The sequence below is a fragment of the Pleuronectes platessa genome, chromosome 5 (assembly GCF_947347685.1).
Source record: "Pleuronectes platessa chromosome 5, fPlePla1.1, whole genome shotgun sequence".
In the NCBI taxonomy this organism is placed as follows: domain Eukaryota; kingdom Metazoa; phylum Chordata; class Actinopteri; order Pleuronectiformes; family Pleuronectidae; genus Pleuronectes; species Pleuronectes platessa.
Genome location: NC_070630.1, coordinates 7,238,274 through 7,255,560, shown reverse-complemented (window position 1 = coordinate 7,255,560; position 17,287 = coordinate 7,238,274). Strand labels below are relative to the sequence as shown.

The following is a 17,287-nucleotide window of genomic DNA, read 5'->3' as shown; positions in this document are numbered from 1 at the left end:
CTCTGCATCACATTTAATCTTTGAATTACATCAGTAGAACTTGAAATGTTCACTCCCTTCATGTATATGCAAGAACGGGGTTGCTGCAGATTTCATAAAACTAGGTTAAGACATTTAACAGACACACAGAAAACAATTTAATACTTTTAAATATGTTTGAAAGTAGGGGAGAGCGGGGTAATGTGGGACATTTTTTACATTTGCACCCCTCTATGCGAGCTAAACTGATATATCAGTAAAATTTACACATTTCCCATTAATTCAGGGTGTTTTCTAGAAATGGAAATGATCAGAATGTCTTCAGGACAAAGGGCAGTGAAAATATGATTGTTTTAAAAAAAGTGGTCCTGTGTCCCACTTTACCCCAGCTACGGGGTAAAGTGGTCCACTTACTTTTTCCACTTTAAAACTACCATAACCACACATGTTGTAATAGTTAAAATCCCGACAGCTAGATTGACAACCACTAATATCGGACTAGTAACAGAATCATGGGGATTGGTCAATTAAGCACATTTATGATTATTATGATTCATGTGGTAAAAAAAAAATGGTAAAATGGATTTGTATTTATATAGCGCTTTTCTAGTCTTGATGACCACTCAAAGCGCTTTACATTACAGTTTCACATTTACCCATTCACACACACATTCATACAGTGCATCTACTTGCAGCACTTTTGTTATTCTATGGGGAGCCATTCGGGGTTTAGCATCTTGCCCAAGGACACTTCGGCATGCAGATGGTTCAGACTGGGGATCGAACCGCCAGCCTTCAGGTTGGAGGACGACCACTCTACCCCTCATCCACAGCCGCCCACCGCCCATGTGATCGCTTGCACACCCTAGCTTACCTACACATTGTTTCTCTGTCCAATTGGTAGGGACAGGGATATTGATTTTCTCTGCGTATCAAATGCCAGTTCACGGCACTTAACTGGAGCAAGGCCATGGAACTGGTCAGCTAGTTGTTTCAAGTGTTTGGCAAGCTCCTCCTCCATCTCATCTGTGAATATTCTCTTTACCTCAGCTACTGCACCCCAAGCTACTGACTTTACTTCCCTTTCTCTTTTTTCTTTATGAATCTTTTGAGGGTTGTCTTGTCAATATTTCTATCCCTTCCAGCTTTTCTTAAGGACTTCTTTCCTTGCATGACCTTAGCGGCTGCACTCTCCATCTCTGGGAGGGGTGTTTGGCCCCAGGTTGTCTTCCTGGTGTATAGTTTGTTGGCATGATGGCTTTTATACAATGTTGATGACATTAAAAATAAACATATATAACGTAATATAACACTAGAATATGTTTAAGACTAAACTTAACTTGTGCTTCATGGTTGGGTAAAGTGAGACACTGTCCCACTTTACCCCACAGCATTTGTCCCACTTTAGCCCGAAGCCACAATTTTAGAAAAACAACATCTCTTATCAGGTTATGTACCACAGTCTTTTAAAATAGCTGTCATCAAACCCCTACTCAAAAAACCCACCCTAGACCCAGAGGTTTTAGCCAATTACAGGCCAATATCTAATCTCCCCTTCATTTCTAAAATCTTAGAAAAAGTTGTTGCCAATCAGCTGTGTGAGTTTCTCTGGGAAAATAATATATATGAAGACATTCAATCGGGGTTTAGAGCCAATCATAGTACAGAGACAGCCTTGGCAAAAGTCACTAATGACCTTTTAATAGCCTCAGATCAGGGACTTGTGTCTGTCCTCGTTCTGTTAGATCTCAGTGCAGCATTCGACACAATTGACCATCAAATTTTATTACAAAGACTCAAACAGTTAATTAACATTAATGGAACCGCCCTTAACTGGTTTAAATCGTATTTTTCTGATCGCTCCCAATTTGTGCAAATTAATGATGAGTCATCTGTGCGCACCAAAGTTAACCATGGTGTTCCACAGGGCTCTGTGCTCGGCCCAATTTTATTCTCATTATATATGCTTCCACTAGGAAACATTATCAGGACACACTCGGTAAATTTCCACTGCTATGCGGATGACACCCAGTTATATTTGTCAATAAAGCCTGAACAAAGTAATCAATTAACTAAACTTCGAACATGTCTCAAGGACATAAAAACCTGGATGACCCGCAATTTTCTCTTATTAAACTCAGACAAAACAGAGGTTATAATACTTGGCCCCAAACACCTTAGAGATGCATTATCTAATGATATAGCTGCGCTAGACGACATTGCCCTTGCTTCCAATGAAACAGTCTGGAACTTGGGAGTGATCTTCGATCCTGATTTATCCTTTAATAGTCACTTAAAACAAATTTCTAGGACCGCTTTTTTCCACTTGCGTAATATTTAAAAAATTAGACATGTCCTTTCCCAAAAAGATGCAGAAAAACTAGTCCACGCCTTTGTTACATCGAGACTGGACTATTGTAATTCATTATTATCTGGCTCCAGCAGTAAGTCGTTGAAGACTCTACAGCTTGTCCAAAATGCCGCAGCACGTGTCCTGACGAGAACAAAGAGAAGAGAGCACATTTCTCCAATATTAGCATCGCTACACTGGCTTCCAGTTAAATCTAGAATAGAATTTAAAATTCTCCTCCTCACCTTCAAGGCCCTTAATAATATAGCGCCTTTTTACCTTAAAGAGCTGTTAGTACCTTATAAACCCGCTAGAGCACTCCGCTCCCAGAATTCAAGCCTACTTGTCGTCCCTAAATTCTCTAAAAGTAGAGTAGGAGCCAGAGCTTTTAGCCATCAAGCCCCTCGGCTGTGGAATAATCTACCACTTTCAGTTCGGGAGGCAGACACCATCTTTTCGTTTAAAAGTAGGCTCAAAACCTTCCTTTTTGATAAAGCTAGAGCTAATTAGTGTGCCAGAACGTTACTTGTTCTATTTTATGACACATGACACACGGAACTTCTCTTTCCAGCTTCTCCTTCCTCTTCTCCATCCCTATCCCCCTTCCCCGGAATCCCTTTGCTTTATCACCCGCAGATCCAGGGCCTCTGTGGCCGCACCATGGATTGCGGTTTGTGGATCGCACACCGGGGGTCGCGGTGTTGGATCCAGTGTGGCGGATTCTGAGTCATGTGGGCTGATCGTGGTGCTGGTGGCGGACCCTGTGTCGCGTTGGCATTGGGCACGGGCGGTGGACCAGGACCGTGGTGGTGGCTTGTGATGGGTCCTGGTGGGCGGCGGTGGACGGTGACTGAGGACTGGAGTGGCGTCTGGTCTGGATGGTGGATCGTGGTCTAGATGGTTGCTGAGCATGGACTGTGCTTGCAGCGGGACTGCTTGGCATGTCATGTTGGGGTTGTCCTTCGGGATGTCTACCCTCATCAAATGCTGCTAGAGACTTTGATTATTGATGATGTTCTCCTGCATGTGGCATCTATTGCACTTCTGTCCGTCCTGGGAGAGGGATCCCTCACATGTGGCTCTCTCTGAGGTTTCTACATATTTTTACCCTGTTAAAAGGGTTTTTAGTAGTTTTTCCTTACTCTTGCTGAGGGTTAAGGACAGAGGATGTCACACCCTGTTAAAGCCCTATGAGATAAATTGTAATTTGTGAATATGGGCTATACAAATAAAATTTGATTGATTGATTGATTGATTATCAATTCAGGCTAATCTTCAGCTAGCATCAATCACATGATTTTATATGTTGGAAGTTCACCAACATGTATGATATAATTTTTTCTACCTGAATCAATGTGTTTTGACACAACAGTTGATTATTTACTTTTACATGCAAAAAACACATTTTTGTGAAAAAACATACTTTCCACGGCACCAGCACCAACTTCCCCTTCATGGCAAGGGGGGAATGGGAAGGGCTTTTAACCATAATAGTCACATGACCACAAATGTGTTCCAATGCCTAGATACAGGGGGTGTTTCACATCGCCCGATGTCCCACATTACCCCGCTCTCCCCTATGATGGAAAACCAGTCGGGACATTAGGACTCATAATATTTTAATTCATATCACATGGACTCATTTAACGCACATTTCCACTGTTAATAATCATTCAGTGGATCCAGAAATGTTTCATGAAATGGTTAATGACTCAAGCGATACAATTTATTTTCATCTTCTTCTTACATTTTCCATCATGAGAAAATGAGCGTCATAAAGCAGCAGCAGTGACAGTGTTTGCTGCAGATCCGATACTGCTGACTGACAAAAAACAAAAAGGGATTGATAAGTCTTCTTCAGCAAATTCAACTGTTTCATTACGATACAATGATGTTTCATAAACAAAATTACTGTCGGAGACATTCTTAATGCCCTCTAAGGCCTTTTTGGATGACATTTTTTTTAATTTGGTTTTTGTAAGGACTTGTCATAATTTAGCCCACTTATTTTTAATGAATATCATACTAAAATGGCAGATACACATGGCATTTACATTTACCCAGAAGAACAAAGACTTTGTGTTTTGTCACCATTACATACAAGGGAAGTGCATTAGGAACAGTCTCTTATTGGCCAGAGTGAAAAGTAAGAATATAAACCTGCTCCAATGTTCACATAGGCTCCTGACTCCTGTCTTTAATCTCATTTAATTCTATGACCAGGGTTTGACTTTCTTTGAGCAGCAGAGGAACATTTTCCCGATGTAGCCCCTGAGACTCTGGTCTCTGAAGCCGTAGATGAGCGGACTCAGAAAACGTGGGATCAAGACGAAACAGAAGAAATTAAAAAAGGCGATGTCTTCTGGAGGCCAGTTGGCATGCAGCACTATGAGAGACTCAGTGATGGGATTGCCGAAGGCCAGCATGCACAGCAGCAGCTGGAAGCCGTGCAGCAGCACCGTGTGCATGGCTTTGCTCACAGACACTCTGTCCTGTCTCAGCTTCCTGGTCTCCAGCAGGATTCTCACATATGTAAAGAGGATGATGACAGCGACCACTGCAAAGAAGAGCAAACTGACAGCAGCTTTGAACAGAGTCTGGATCGGAGACGGGTTGAGACCGGTAGTTTTGCAAATCACAGGGGTGGAGAGGATATTCACAGAAGGATCACGTTTCCCGATAGAGAATTCAATGACAGGTAAGATGCAGCTGATGAACCAGAGAGACAGAATAATGATCCAGATACGGTCTGAGCGCCAGGAGGCCGGGCGTCGCAGGGGGTAGACGATGGCAATGTAACGCTCCAGTGACATGGTGGCCAGGATTAAGGGGGTGTTCTGGAAAGTGGCGTAGGATATGAAGAACAGGGGAACACAGTATACTAGGGCAAAGTTCACCTGACTCATGACGAAGAGGAAGAGCAGCACAGAGGTCATGAGCTGGAGGGTGTCGTTGACCAGCATGGTGGCGAACAGGATATAGCGGGACGTGTCCAGGAACTGCCTGTGGGACGCAAAGATGTGCAGCATGACAGCGATGCAGACCAGGAAGACGCAGAAGAAGGGGATGACCACACACACCTTGATGATCACAGACAGGCTCCTGTGGGAGGTTGCGTTGGTTGGAAGTTCAGTCATATTCTGCATTTTGCAGCTGTGGAGACCGGGGAGCACACATGTCAAAGCAATTAAAGCTCCATGTAGATACTGAGAAATAAAATTAATACACACATAAAAACAACAAAATAATCTACTTGATAACTGACAGGACACTTCCAGCATTGTAAATACTCCTTTGACTTTAAAGCAGTTGAACATTGTCTCAATAAACATCCAATTTTCATAATAACAAAGCACTTCATTCACCTACAAATGCCATCGTCTGTTGGAAGAGTTCAGATTTCTATTTTTCTCATCATCAATGAACGTTCCTGAGACGTTCTCCCTCTAACCTCTGGCCTCGTCCCTGTATGTTGTGTCTGATATAGGCCTCATTCCTCCAGAGATAAAGTGATTTCATGTTTTCATCATTACGAATTATGTTTCCAATCAACAACAGATTTCAGTGGGGAGTTGGACTCATGGGCTGAGACGAGATCAGTGGAAGGAAGGTCTGCACATGGACAGTGTTGTGACACAAAACTTTTCTTAAATCATAGCGACTTAGAACTTGGTCAGGACCCTCAGAACCCCTTCAAAGCAAAGTCATTAAACCGGAATTCTTTTTGAAGAATCATTTATTGTTTACAACTCGTTATATCATCAGTTATATCTCCAAACCAAAGTTTTGGCAGTGTAATTGCTTTTAGAGTAAATCAATTTCCAACATTATTATTTTATAATAATAATGTTGATAATATAATTATTTTATTTTATATTCAAATGAAAGTTTCAGCCCACGGATTTTAACTTTGTTAGACATTTAGGTTATTTAGATTTTCATAATATTCATTATAAAGTCTGAAGCTCAGTCACTGACTTGCTCATAAATCCTGCAGGATCAGCAATGCATGCTCAATTGTAGAGAGAGAAAGGCTGAAGCAGCTGCCAGATTGTGTCATAACAACAAAAATTCAATCCCACAATTGTCAACAACCTGGATTGACTCTGGTGGCGGATCCATAAATGGTTTGATATTGAAGACAAACAAGGTTTAATCAGTGTCTGGTTATTTCTTGTTCAAAGATTGTACATTATGTTCTCTCTGCATCACATTTAATCTACAAATTACATCAGTAGAACTTGAAATGTTCACTCCCTTTATGTATATGCAAGAACGGGTTAAAACTAGGTTTAAGAAATTTAACAGTCGTATTGAAAACAATTTAATACTTTTAAATATGTTTCATGATAACATCAGCACATCTTTGAAAGTATGACAGAAAACCAGTTGGGACATTAGACTTAGAATATTTTAATTCATATCACATGGACTCATTTAACACACATTTCCACTGTTAATAATCATTCAGTGGATCCAGATATGTTTTATGAAATGGGCAATGAATCAAGCAATGCAATTTATTTTCAGCTTCTTCTTACATTGTTCATCTTGAGACAATGAGCGTCATAAAGCAGCAGCAGTGACAGTGTTTGCTGCAAATCCGATACTGCTGAGTGACAAAAACAAAAAGGGATTGATAAGTCTTCTGCAGCACATTCAACTGTTTCATTAAGATACAATGATATTTCGTAAACAAAACTACTGTCTGAGACATTCTTAATACCCTCTAAGGCCTTTTTGGACAAAATAAATTAAAATTTTGTTTTTGTAAGGACTTGTCATAATTTAGCCCACTTATGTTTAATGAATATCATACTAAAATGGCAGATACACATGGCACAAACATTTACCCAGAAGAACAAGGACTTTGTGTTTTGTTACCATTACTTACAAGGGAAGTGTATTAGGAAGAGTATCTTATTGGCCAGAGTGAAAAGTAAGAATATAAACCTGCTCCAATGTTCACATAGGCTCCTGACTCCTGTCTTTAATCTTGTTTAATTCTAAGACCAGGGTTTGACTTTCTTTGAGCAGCAGAGGAACGTTTTACCGATGGAGCCCCTGAGACTCTTGTCTCTGAAGCCGTAGATGAGCGGACTCAGAAAACGTGGGATCAAGATGAAACAGAAGAAATTAAAAAAGGCGATGTCTTCTGGAGGCCAGTTGGCATGCAGCACTATGAGAGACTCAGTGATGGGATTGCCGAAGGCCAGCATGCACAGCAGCAGCTGGAAGCCGTGCAGCAGCACCGTGTGCATGGCTTTACTCACGGACACTCTGTCCTGTCTCAGCTTCCTGGTCTCCAGTAGGATTCTCACATATGTAAAGAGGATGATGACAGCGACCACTGCAAAGAAGAGCAAACTGACAGCAGTTTTGAACAGAGTCTGGATCGGAGACGGGTTAACAACAATAGTTTTGCAAATCACAGGGGTGGAGAGGATATTCACAGAAGGATCACGTTTCCCGATGGAGAAGTCAATGACAGGTAAGATGCAGCTGATGAACCAGAGAGACAGAATAATGATCCATATACGGTCTGAGCGCCAGGAGGCCGGCCGTCGCAGGGGGTAGATGATGGCAATGTAACGCTCAAGTGACATGGTGGCCAGGATTAAGGGGGTGTTCTGGAAAGTGGCGTAGGATAGGAAGAGCAGGGGAACACAGTATACTAGGGCAAAGTTCACCTGACTCATGACGAAGAGGAAGAGCAGCACAGAGGTCATGAGCTGGAGGGTGTCGTTGACCAGCATGGTGGCGAACAGGATGTAGCGGGACGTGTCCAGGAACTGCCTGTGGGACGCAAAGATGTGCAGCATGACAGCGATGCAGACCAGGAAGACGCAGAAGAAGGGGATGACCACACACACCTTGATGATCACAGACAGGCTCCTGTGGGAGGTTCCGTTGGTTGAAAGTACAGTCAGATTCTGCATTTTGCAGCTGTGGAGACCGGGGAGCACACATGTCAAAGCAATTAAATTTCCATGTGCATAGTGAGAAATAAAATGAATACACACATAAAAGCAACAACATAATCTACTTGATAACTGACAGAAAACTTCCAGCATTGCAAATACTCCTTTGACTTTAAAGCAGTTGAACATTATCTCAATAAACATCCAATTTTCATAATAACAAAGCACTTCATTCACCTACAAATGCCTTCGTCTGTTGGAAGAGTTCAGATTTCTATTCTTCTCATCATCGATGAACGTTCCTGAGACGTTCTCCCTCTAACCTCTGGCCTCGTTCCTATATGTTGTGTCTGATATAGGCCTCATTCCTCCAGAGATAAAGTCATTTCATGCATTCATCATTAAGCATTATGTTTTTCATGATCAACAGATTTCATTGGGGAGTTGGACTCACGGGTTGAGACGAGATATGTGAAAGGAAGTTCTGAACATGGACAGTGTTGTGACATGAAACTTTTGTTAAATCATAGCGACTTAAATCAGAACAAACACGTTAAAGTGATGTTGCACTGAACTTGGTCAGGACCCTCAGAGCCCCTTCAAAGCAAAGTCATAAAACTGGGATTGTTTTAAAAGTGTTATTTATTATTTACAACTCGTTATATCCTCAGTTATGTCTCCAAACCAAAGTTTTGGCAGAGTGTAATTACTTTTAGAGTAACACAATTTCCAACATTATTATTTTATAATGATAATGTTTATAATATAATTATTTTATTTTATTTTCAAATGAAAATTTCAGCCCACGGATTTTAAGGTTGTTTAGACATTTATGGTATTTAAATTTTTATAAGATTCATTGTAAAGTCTGAAGCTCAGTCACTGACTTGCTCATGAATCCTGCAGGATCAGCAGTGCATGCTCAATTGGAGAGAGAGAGGCTGAAGCAGCTGCCAGATTGTGGCATAACATCTAAAATTCAATCCCACAACTGTCAACAACCTGGATTGACTCTGGTGGCGGATCCATAAATGTGTTGATATTGAGGACAAACAAGGTTTAATCAGTATATTGTTATTTCTTGTTCAGAGATTGTACATTCTGTTCTCCCTGCATCACATTTAATCTTTGATTACATCAGTAGAACTTGAAATGTTCACTCCCTTTATGTATATGCAAGAACGGGGTTGCTGCAGATTTCATAAAACTAGGTTTAAGACATTTAACAGTCGTATAGAAAACAATTTCATACTTTTAAATATGTTTCATGATAACATCGGCGCAAGTTTGAAAGTATGACAGAAAACCAGTTGGGGCATTTGTACTTAGAATATTTTAATTCTTATCACATGGACTCATTTAACACACATTTCCACTGTTAATAATCATTCAGTGGATCCAGAAATGTTTCATGAACAGTGCGATGAATCAAGCAATGCAATTTATTTTCAGCTTCTTCTTACATTGTTCATCATGAGACAATGAGCGTCATAAAGCAGCAGCAGTGACAGTGTTTGCTGCAGATCCGATACTGCTGACTGACAAAAAACAAAAAGGGATTGATAAGTCTTCTGCAGCAAATTCAACTGTTTCATTAAGATACAATGATGTTTCATAAACAAAATTACTGTCTGAGACATTCTTAATACCCTCTAAGGCCATTTTGGATGAAAAAAAATTTAATTTGGTTTTTGTAAGGACTTGTCATAATTTAGCCCACTTATTTTTAAGGAAAATCTTACAAAAAATGGCAGATACACATGGCACATACATTTACCCAGAAGAACAAGGACTCTGTGTTTTGTCACCATTACATACAAGGGAAGTGTATTAGGAACAGTCTCTTATAGGCCAGAGTGAAAAGTAAGAATATAAACCTGCTCCAATGTTCACATAGGCTCCTGACTCCTGTCATTAATCTTATTTAATTCTATGACCAGGGTTTGACTTTCTTTGAGCAGCAGAGGAACGTTTTCCCGATGTAGCCCCTGAGACTCTGGTCTCTGAAGCCGTAGATGAGCGGACTCAGAAAACGTGGGATCAAGATGAAACAGAAGTAATTAAAAAAGGCGATATCTTCTGGAGGCCAGTTGGCATGCAGCACTATGAGAGACTCAGTGATGGGATTGCCGAAGGCCAGCATGCACAGCAGCAGCTGGAAGCCGTGCAGCAGCACCGTGTGCATGGCTTTACTCACGGACACTCTGTCCTGTCTCAGCTTCCTGGTCTCCAGCAGGATTCTCACATATGTAAAGAGGATGATGACAGCGACCACTGCAAAGAAGAGCAAACTGACAGCAGCTTTGACCAATGTCTGGATCGGAGACGGGTTGACAACAGTAGTTTTGCAAATCACAGGGGTGGAGAGGATATTCACAGAAGGATCACGTTTCCCGATGGAGAAGTCAATGACAGGTAAGATGCAGCTGATGAACCAGAGAGACAGAATAATGATCCAGATACGGTCTGAGCGCCAGGAGGCCGGCCGTCGCAGGGGGTAGATGATGGCAATGTAACGCTCAAGTGACATGGTGGCCAGGATTAAGGGGGTGTTCTGGAAGGTGGCGGTGGATATGAAGAGCAGGGGAACACAGTATACCAGAGCAAAGTTCACCCGACCCATGATAAAGAGGAAGAGTAGCACAGAGGTCATGAGCTGGAGGGTGTCGTTGACCAGCATGGTGGCGAACAGGATGTAGCGGGACGTGTCCAGGAACTGCCTGTGGGACGCAAAGATGTGCAGCATGACAGCGATGCAGAACAGGAAGACGCAGAAGAAGGGGATGACCACACACACCTTGATGATCACAGACAGGCTCCTGTGGGAGGTTCCGTTGGTTGGAAGTTCAGTCAGATTCTGCATTTTGCAGCTGTGGAGAACGGGGAGCACACATGTCAAAGCAATTAAAGCTCCATGTACATACTGAGAAATAAAATTAATACACACATAAAAACAACAAAATAATCTACTTGATAACTGACAGGACATTGTAAATACTGTATTGACTTTAAAACAGTTTGAACATCCATCTTTCATAATAACAAAACACTTCATTCACCTACAAATGTCTTCCTCTTTCAACAAAGTTCAGATTTCTATTCTTCTCATCATCGATGAACGTTCCTGAGACGTGCTCCCTCTAACCTCTGGCATCGTTCCTATATGTTGTGTCTGATATAGGCCTCATTCCTCCAGAGATAAAGTCATTTCATGCTTTCATCATTAAGCATTATGTTTTTCATCATCAACAGATTTCAGTGGGGAGTTGGACTCACAGGCTGAGATGAGATCTATGGAAAGAAGCTCTGAACATAGACAGTGTTGTGACATGAAACTTTTCTTAAATCAAATTGTCTTAAAATCAGAATAAACACGTTACAAGTGATGTTCCATTAAACTTGGTCAGGACCCTCAGAACCCCTTCAAAGCAAAGTCATAAAACTGGGATTGTTTAAAAAGTATTATTCATTATTTACAACTCGTTATATCATCAGTTATATCTCCAAACCAAAGTTTTAGCAGAGTGTAATAACTTTTACAGTTAATCAATTTCCAGCATTATTATTTTATAATAATAATGTGGATAATATAATTATTTTATTTTATATTCAAATGGAAGTTTCAGCCCACGGATTTAAACGCAGTTCAAACATTTATGGTATTTACATTTTTATAATACTCATTATAAATTCTGAAGCTCAGTCACAGACTTGCTCATAAATCCTGCAGGATCATCAATAAATGCTCAATTGTAGAGAGAGAAAGGCTGAAGCAGCTGCCAGATTGTGTCATAACAACAAACATTTAATCCCACAACTGTCAACAACCTGGATTGACTCTGGTGGCGGATCCATAAATGTGTTGATATTGAGGACAAACAAGGTTTAATCAGTGTCTGGTTATTTCTTGTTCAGAGATTGTACATTATGTTCTCCCTGCATCACATTTAATCTTTGAATTAAATCAGTAGAACTTGAAATGTTCACTCCCTTTATGTATATGCAAGAACGGGGTTGCTGCAGATTTCATAAAACTAGGTTAAGACATTTAACAGACACACAGAAAACAATTTAATACTTTTAAATATGTTTCATGATAACATCGGCGCATGTTTGAAAGTATGACAGAAAACCAGTTGGGACAATAGGACTTATAATCTTTTAATTCATATCACATGGACTCATATAACAGACATTTCCACTGATAATAATCATTCAGTGGATCCAGATATGTTTTATGAAATGGGCGATGAATCAAGCAATGCAATTTATTTTCATCTTCTTCTTACATTTTCCATCATGAGATAATGAGCGCCATAAAGCAGCAGCAGTGACAGTGTTTGCTGCAGATCTGATACTGCTGACTGACAAAAACAAAAAGAGATTGATAAGTCTTCTGCAGCACATTCAACTGTTTCATTAAGATACAATGATGTTTCATAAACAAAATTACTGTCGGAGACTTTTTCAATCCCCTTTAAGGCCTTTTTGGAGGAAAGAAATTCATTTAGTTTTTGAATTTCATAATAAAATACCAGATACACATGGCATTTACATTTACCCAGAAGAATAAGGACTTTGTGTCTTGTCACCATTACTTACAAGGGAAGTGCAATAGGAAGCGTCTCTTAAAGGCCATTGGTTGTGAAAAGTAAGAATATGAACCTGCTCCAATGTTCACATAGGCTCCTGACTCCTGTCTTTAATCTTACTTAATTCTACGAGCAGGGTTGGACTTTCTTTGAGCAGCAGAGGAACGTTTTCCCGATGTAGCCCCTGAGACTCTGGTCTCTGAAGCCGTAGATGAGCGGACTCAGAAAACGTGGGATTAGGACGAAACAGAAGTAATTAAAAAAGGAGATATCTTCTGGAGGCCAGTTGGCGTGCAGCACTATGACAGACTCAGTAATGGGATGGGTGAAGGCCAGCATGCACAGCAGCAGCTGGAAGCCGTGCAGCAGCACCGTGTGCATGGCTTTGCTCACAGACACTCTGTCCTGTCTCAGCTTCCTGGTCTCCAGCAGGATTCTCACATATGTAAAGAGGATGATGACGGCGACCACTGCAAAGAAGAGCAAACTGACAGCAGCTTTGAACAGAGTCTGGATCGGAGACGGGTTAACAACAATAGTTTTGCAAATCACAGGGGTGGAGAGGACATCCACAGAAGGATCATGTTTTCCGATGAAATAGTCAATGACAGGGAAGATGCAGCTGATGAACCAGAGAGACAGAATAATGATCCATATACGGTCTGAGCGCCAGGAGGCCGGGCGTCGCAGGGGGTAGACGATGGCAATGTAACGCTCCAGTGACATGGTGGCCAGGATTAAGGGGGTGTTCTGGAAGGTGGCGGTGGCTATAAAGAGCAGGGGAACACAGTATACCAGAGCAAAGTTCACCCGACCCATGATAAAGAGAAAGAGCAGCACAGAGGTCGTGAGCTGGACAGTGTCGTTGACCAGCATGGTGGCGAACAGGATGTAGCGGGACGTGTCCATGAACTGCCTGTGGGACGCAAAGATGTGCAGCATGACAGCGATGCAGAACAGGAAGACGCAGAAGAAGGGGATGACCACACACACCTTGATGATCACAGACAGGCTCCTGTGGGAGGTTGCGTTGGTTGGAAGTTCAGTTAGATTCTGCATTTTGCAGCTGTGGAGACCGGGGAGCACACATGTTAAAGCAATTAAAGCTCCATGTACATACTGAGAAATAAAATGAATACACACATAAAAACAACAACATAATCTACTTGATAACTGACAGGAAACTTCCAGCATTGTAAATACTCCTTTGACTTTAAAGCAGTTTGAAGTTTGTCTCAATAAACATCCAATTTTCATAATAACAAAGCACTTCATTCACCTACAAATGCCTTCGTCTGTTGGAAGAGTTCAGATTTCTATTCTTCTCATCATCGATGAACGTTCCTGAGACGTTCTCCCTCTAACCTCTGGCCTCGTTCCTATATGTTGTGTCTTATATAGGCCTCATTCCTCCAGAGATTAAGTGATTTTATGCGTTCATCATTAAGCATTATGTTTTTCATCATCAACAGATTTCATTGGGGAGTTGGACTCACGGGCTGAGACGAGATCAGTGGAAGGAAGTTCTGAGCATGGACAGTGTTGTGACATGAAACTTTACTTAAATCATAGCGACTTCAATCATAACAAACCTGCCAAAAGTAATGTTGCACTGATCTTGGTCAGGACCCTCAGAACCCCTTCAAAGCAAAGTCATAAAACCGGGATTCTTTTTGACGTATCATTTCTTATTTACAATTCGTTATATAATCAGTTATATCTCCAAACCAAAGTCTTGGCAGAGTGTAAATACTTTTACATTAAAGCAATTTCCAACATCATTTACACCTTTTTTCCACTCAAATAATTGATGATCCCCACTGTCTACAATAAGCTGATGATTTACATTATTCTGTGTGATGTTTACATGAGTTGCTACTAGAATATTCCATTCATACCCTTGTTTGCATGTTACAGAGCAAAGTTTGATTATGACGTCAAGCAGTTGGTAGTTGTCGTGTACATGATGTTTCAAGATGCTGTGAAAACTCGAATAAGACGTTATAATGCGATTAAGAAGTATACATGTCCATCATGTGACTACTCCTCATGTCTTGATTTGATTATTGATTATTCTGGTTATGACCTTGTTCAAGTGAGAATCAGTAGAGCATGCTGTTTACATGGCAGTGTCTTATTCAGAATTATTTCTTAATTTGGGTTGATTTTGGAATATTTCTGTCAATGTTAACTTAAAGTTTCACTGTGAAGAATCAAGTGACCTCCAATGGTGAAGTCGTATTTTGCAGCTGAACCACTCACCTCACCCTCCACTTCCAAACGTAAACCTGTGGTAGCTTCAGTTGTCATAAAAACTCAAAAGGTGTGAAGTTTGTCCATTCTGGGCTACTGTAAAAAACATGGTGGCCTCTGTAGAGAGGACTCGCTCCTGATGTAAATAAAAAGTATTAAAATATAAATGGCTCATTCTAAAGAAAAGAAAACAACAATTTGTACAATTTAGATGAAAAACACTATTGAAAAAATTACTAGGATTATTTTATATTTAATTCTGTCAATAGATCCCTTTCACATAAATGTTACAAACTGGACCTTTAATATGACCGAGTCCTATCTGTCACTGCAGCAGTGCAGTTCTGTTGTCCAGCTGTAGCACATTTTAATTTAAGCCATTTCGTAGAGGATCAGAATTAAACCAGGATATTAAGAGGACCTGTTTGACCAGCTGTATTATTTCTCCATGCTGTTTGCCCTGTGGGGTGAAAGTCCTGAACACGACAGGTGCATGAAGACATTGTGCAACAGGACATATTTCAATATAAAAATAAATAGATGGCTTCAGCACAGAGTTGAAACATTTTAAAATTTTGTTTAAGTTAAAGTTGTTTTAATTAATTGATCTAACTATTTATTTCCAGCTGATGTAGTGCTGTCACTCAACTGAGCCGTTTCCAGCTGTCATGGGGGCGGCTCTTGTATCGATCGCTGGCGCTGAGAGGATTCTGCTGAGCGGACACTTCCATGTGAGCTGGGCCAAACTCGTTGCAGTTTGTGAACTGTTGAGCAAAGTGTTTTTGTCAGCAGTACTTCTTACTTCAGCTCACAGTGCTTACGTCAATGCAGGCGGCGCTCTGTGAGCTGTAGATGTCACGAAAGTCAGTGAAGCTGAGTCTCTCTCTCACGATGAGTCCATTACTGCAGGATCAAGAGTTGCTTTTTTAAATGGGTTTTCTTACTATCCTGGAATTATACTTATTGTACTATAACTACAAGTAAATACCACTAGTAAAAAATAAAATTTTGGATTCATGAGGTTTATTTTACTTTTTGGACTAATAAATATGATACTGATCTTCAACAGTGTTCCAGTGTCAGGCTCTTGAAACACATCACTCATGTCAGTCATCTCAACACAATTGTAGCCTACAGGTATATTAACAGTATTGTTATGCAAAAAGATGATGAAGCAAATGAAGAGTGTTTTCTGACACGTTCTCCACTGGAGTGAGCTGCTGCAGCCTCTCCAGAGCACAATTAGAGGACAAGTCTCATATCCCCTGTTTAGTAATTAACAGACTGGCTGATTATTAACGTAAAGCTCCAGAGTCTAATTGCGTAACCTGAAGTTTTCACTTGTTTGGCAAACAAGTTGACTCTATAGAGAACAGCTCAGAGGGGGCTCGTCCGCTCTTTACTGCGTCAGTGGACACGTCTGCAGGGGATTGGACCAAACTGTGCAAAACAAACTTTCTGCCTCTGAACCCCAGAGGATCTCAACTCAGCAGAAAAGTTATTTGCAGGCAATTAGACAGAATCAATACTCTTAATAATCTATTGGCATCAAGAGCTTTAGTGAAATATGAAATGGCCTATTTAAGTGTGGAATACAATTGAACTACTTTCAGTGAAATTAACTAAAAAGTTATAAGAGGATGGGTTTATTAAAGGGTGCAACTGAAACATATAAAGAAAACCGCAAGAAAATGTGGTCTTATTATGTTAGTTACAGTCCGGAAGATATAAAAATAAGACCTTCATGAAACATTTGTGATTATATAGAATTCTTTAGTGACATCCAGCAGTTGTTGACTTTTTTGTGTGTTTGTGGGTTCGTCATGTTAAGGACATGGTTGAGAATTGTGTGCCCCTTCTGAACTTTGAGTGTTAAAGTTCATGTAATGTGGAGGTTTCAGCTTTTTCACAGACGGTTTCACATTCCAAGCACTGATCACTATCCTTCTGGATTGTTATAGTGTTCCAATACGCTAACTTGCTTTATCAGTTGTATGCAATTTGTCAAATGTGCTATATACTCACAATTTTATGCATGAGAGTCAAACCAAAGAGAGTTTCTGATTGTGACCCTGATGGCGAGTGTTGGCCAAACAACCAACCCATCGGGTTCTGCAGCCTTCACGTAGTTCCTGTCTCTGTGGGCTTTTGCAGATAATGTCAAATGCGCACGTTCGCAGGCAGCGTCAACA

General features: G+C 40.7%; 4 protein-coding genes across 6 annotated transcripts; all 4 read right to left on the bottom strand.

Moving 5' to 3' along the window:
* Positions 1–4,542: 4,542 nt before the first annotated feature.
* Positions 4,543–5,475, bottom strand: LOC128440543 (odorant receptor 131-2-like). Its single transcript, XM_053423291.1, has one exon. It carries the CDS (start codon positions 5,473–5,475, stop codon positions 4,543–4,545), a length of 933 nt encoding a protein of 310 aa, XP_053279266.1.
* A 1,860-nt stretch (positions 5,476–7,335) lies between these two features.
* Positions 7,336–8,268, bottom strand: LOC128440508 (odorant receptor 131-2-like). The gene has a single exon (XM_053423233.1). It carries the CDS (start codon positions 8,266–8,268, stop codon positions 7,336–7,338), a length of 933 nt encoding a protein of 310 aa, XP_053279208.1.
* Positions 8,269–10,180: 1,912 nt separating this feature from the next.
* Positions 10,181–11,113, bottom strand: LOC128440507 (odorant receptor 131-2-like). The gene has a single exon (XM_053423232.1). It carries the CDS (start codon positions 11,111–11,113, stop codon positions 10,181–10,183), a length of 933 nt encoding a protein of 310 aa, XP_053279207.1.
* A 1,273-nt stretch (positions 11,114–12,386) lies between these two features.
* On the bottom strand, positions 12,387–17,246 carry LOC128440798 (odorant receptor 131-2). Of its 3 annotated transcripts, XM_053423640.1 has the most exons (4): positions 17,121–17,223; positions 15,745–15,859; positions 15,105–15,231; positions 12,387–13,908 (listed from the first exon to the last, which is right to left on the bottom strand). In XM_053423640.1, the coding sequence occupies exon 4, from the start codon at positions 13,899–13,901 to the stop codon at positions 12,969–12,971; it is 933 nt and encodes a 310-aa protein (XP_053279615.1). In that variant the 5' UTR covers positions 13,902–13,908; positions 15,105–15,231; positions 15,745–15,859; positions 17,121–17,223; the 3' UTR covers positions 12,387–12,968. The 3 variants fall into 3 exon arrangements, with proteins under 3 accessions (XP_053279615.1, XP_053279612.1, XP_053279613.1); XM_053423637.1 differs by lacking the exon at positions 15,105–15,231; XM_053423638.1 differs by lacking the exons at positions 15,105–15,231; positions 15,745–15,859 and having other exon boundaries at positions 17,121–17,246.
* Between the last annotated feature and the right edge of the window lie 41 nt (positions 17,247–17,287).

Bases quoted from the DNA above. Each gene is read 5' to 3' on its own strand.
- LOC128440543 (XM_053423291.1), bottom strand. From the start codon at position 5,475: ATGCAGAATATGACTGAACTTCCAACCAACGCAACCTCCCACAGGAGC.
- LOC128440508 (XM_053423233.1), bottom strand. From the start codon at position 8,268: ATGCAGAATCTGACTGTACTTTCAACCAACGGAACCTCCCACAGGAGC.
- LOC128440798 (XM_053423638.1), bottom strand. From the start codon at position 13,901: ATGCAGAATCTAACTGAACTTCCAACCAACGCAACCTCCCACAGGAGC.
- LOC128440507 (XM_053423232.1), bottom strand. From the start codon at position 11,113: ATGCAGAATCTGACTGAACTTCCAACCAACGGAACCTCCCACAGGAGC.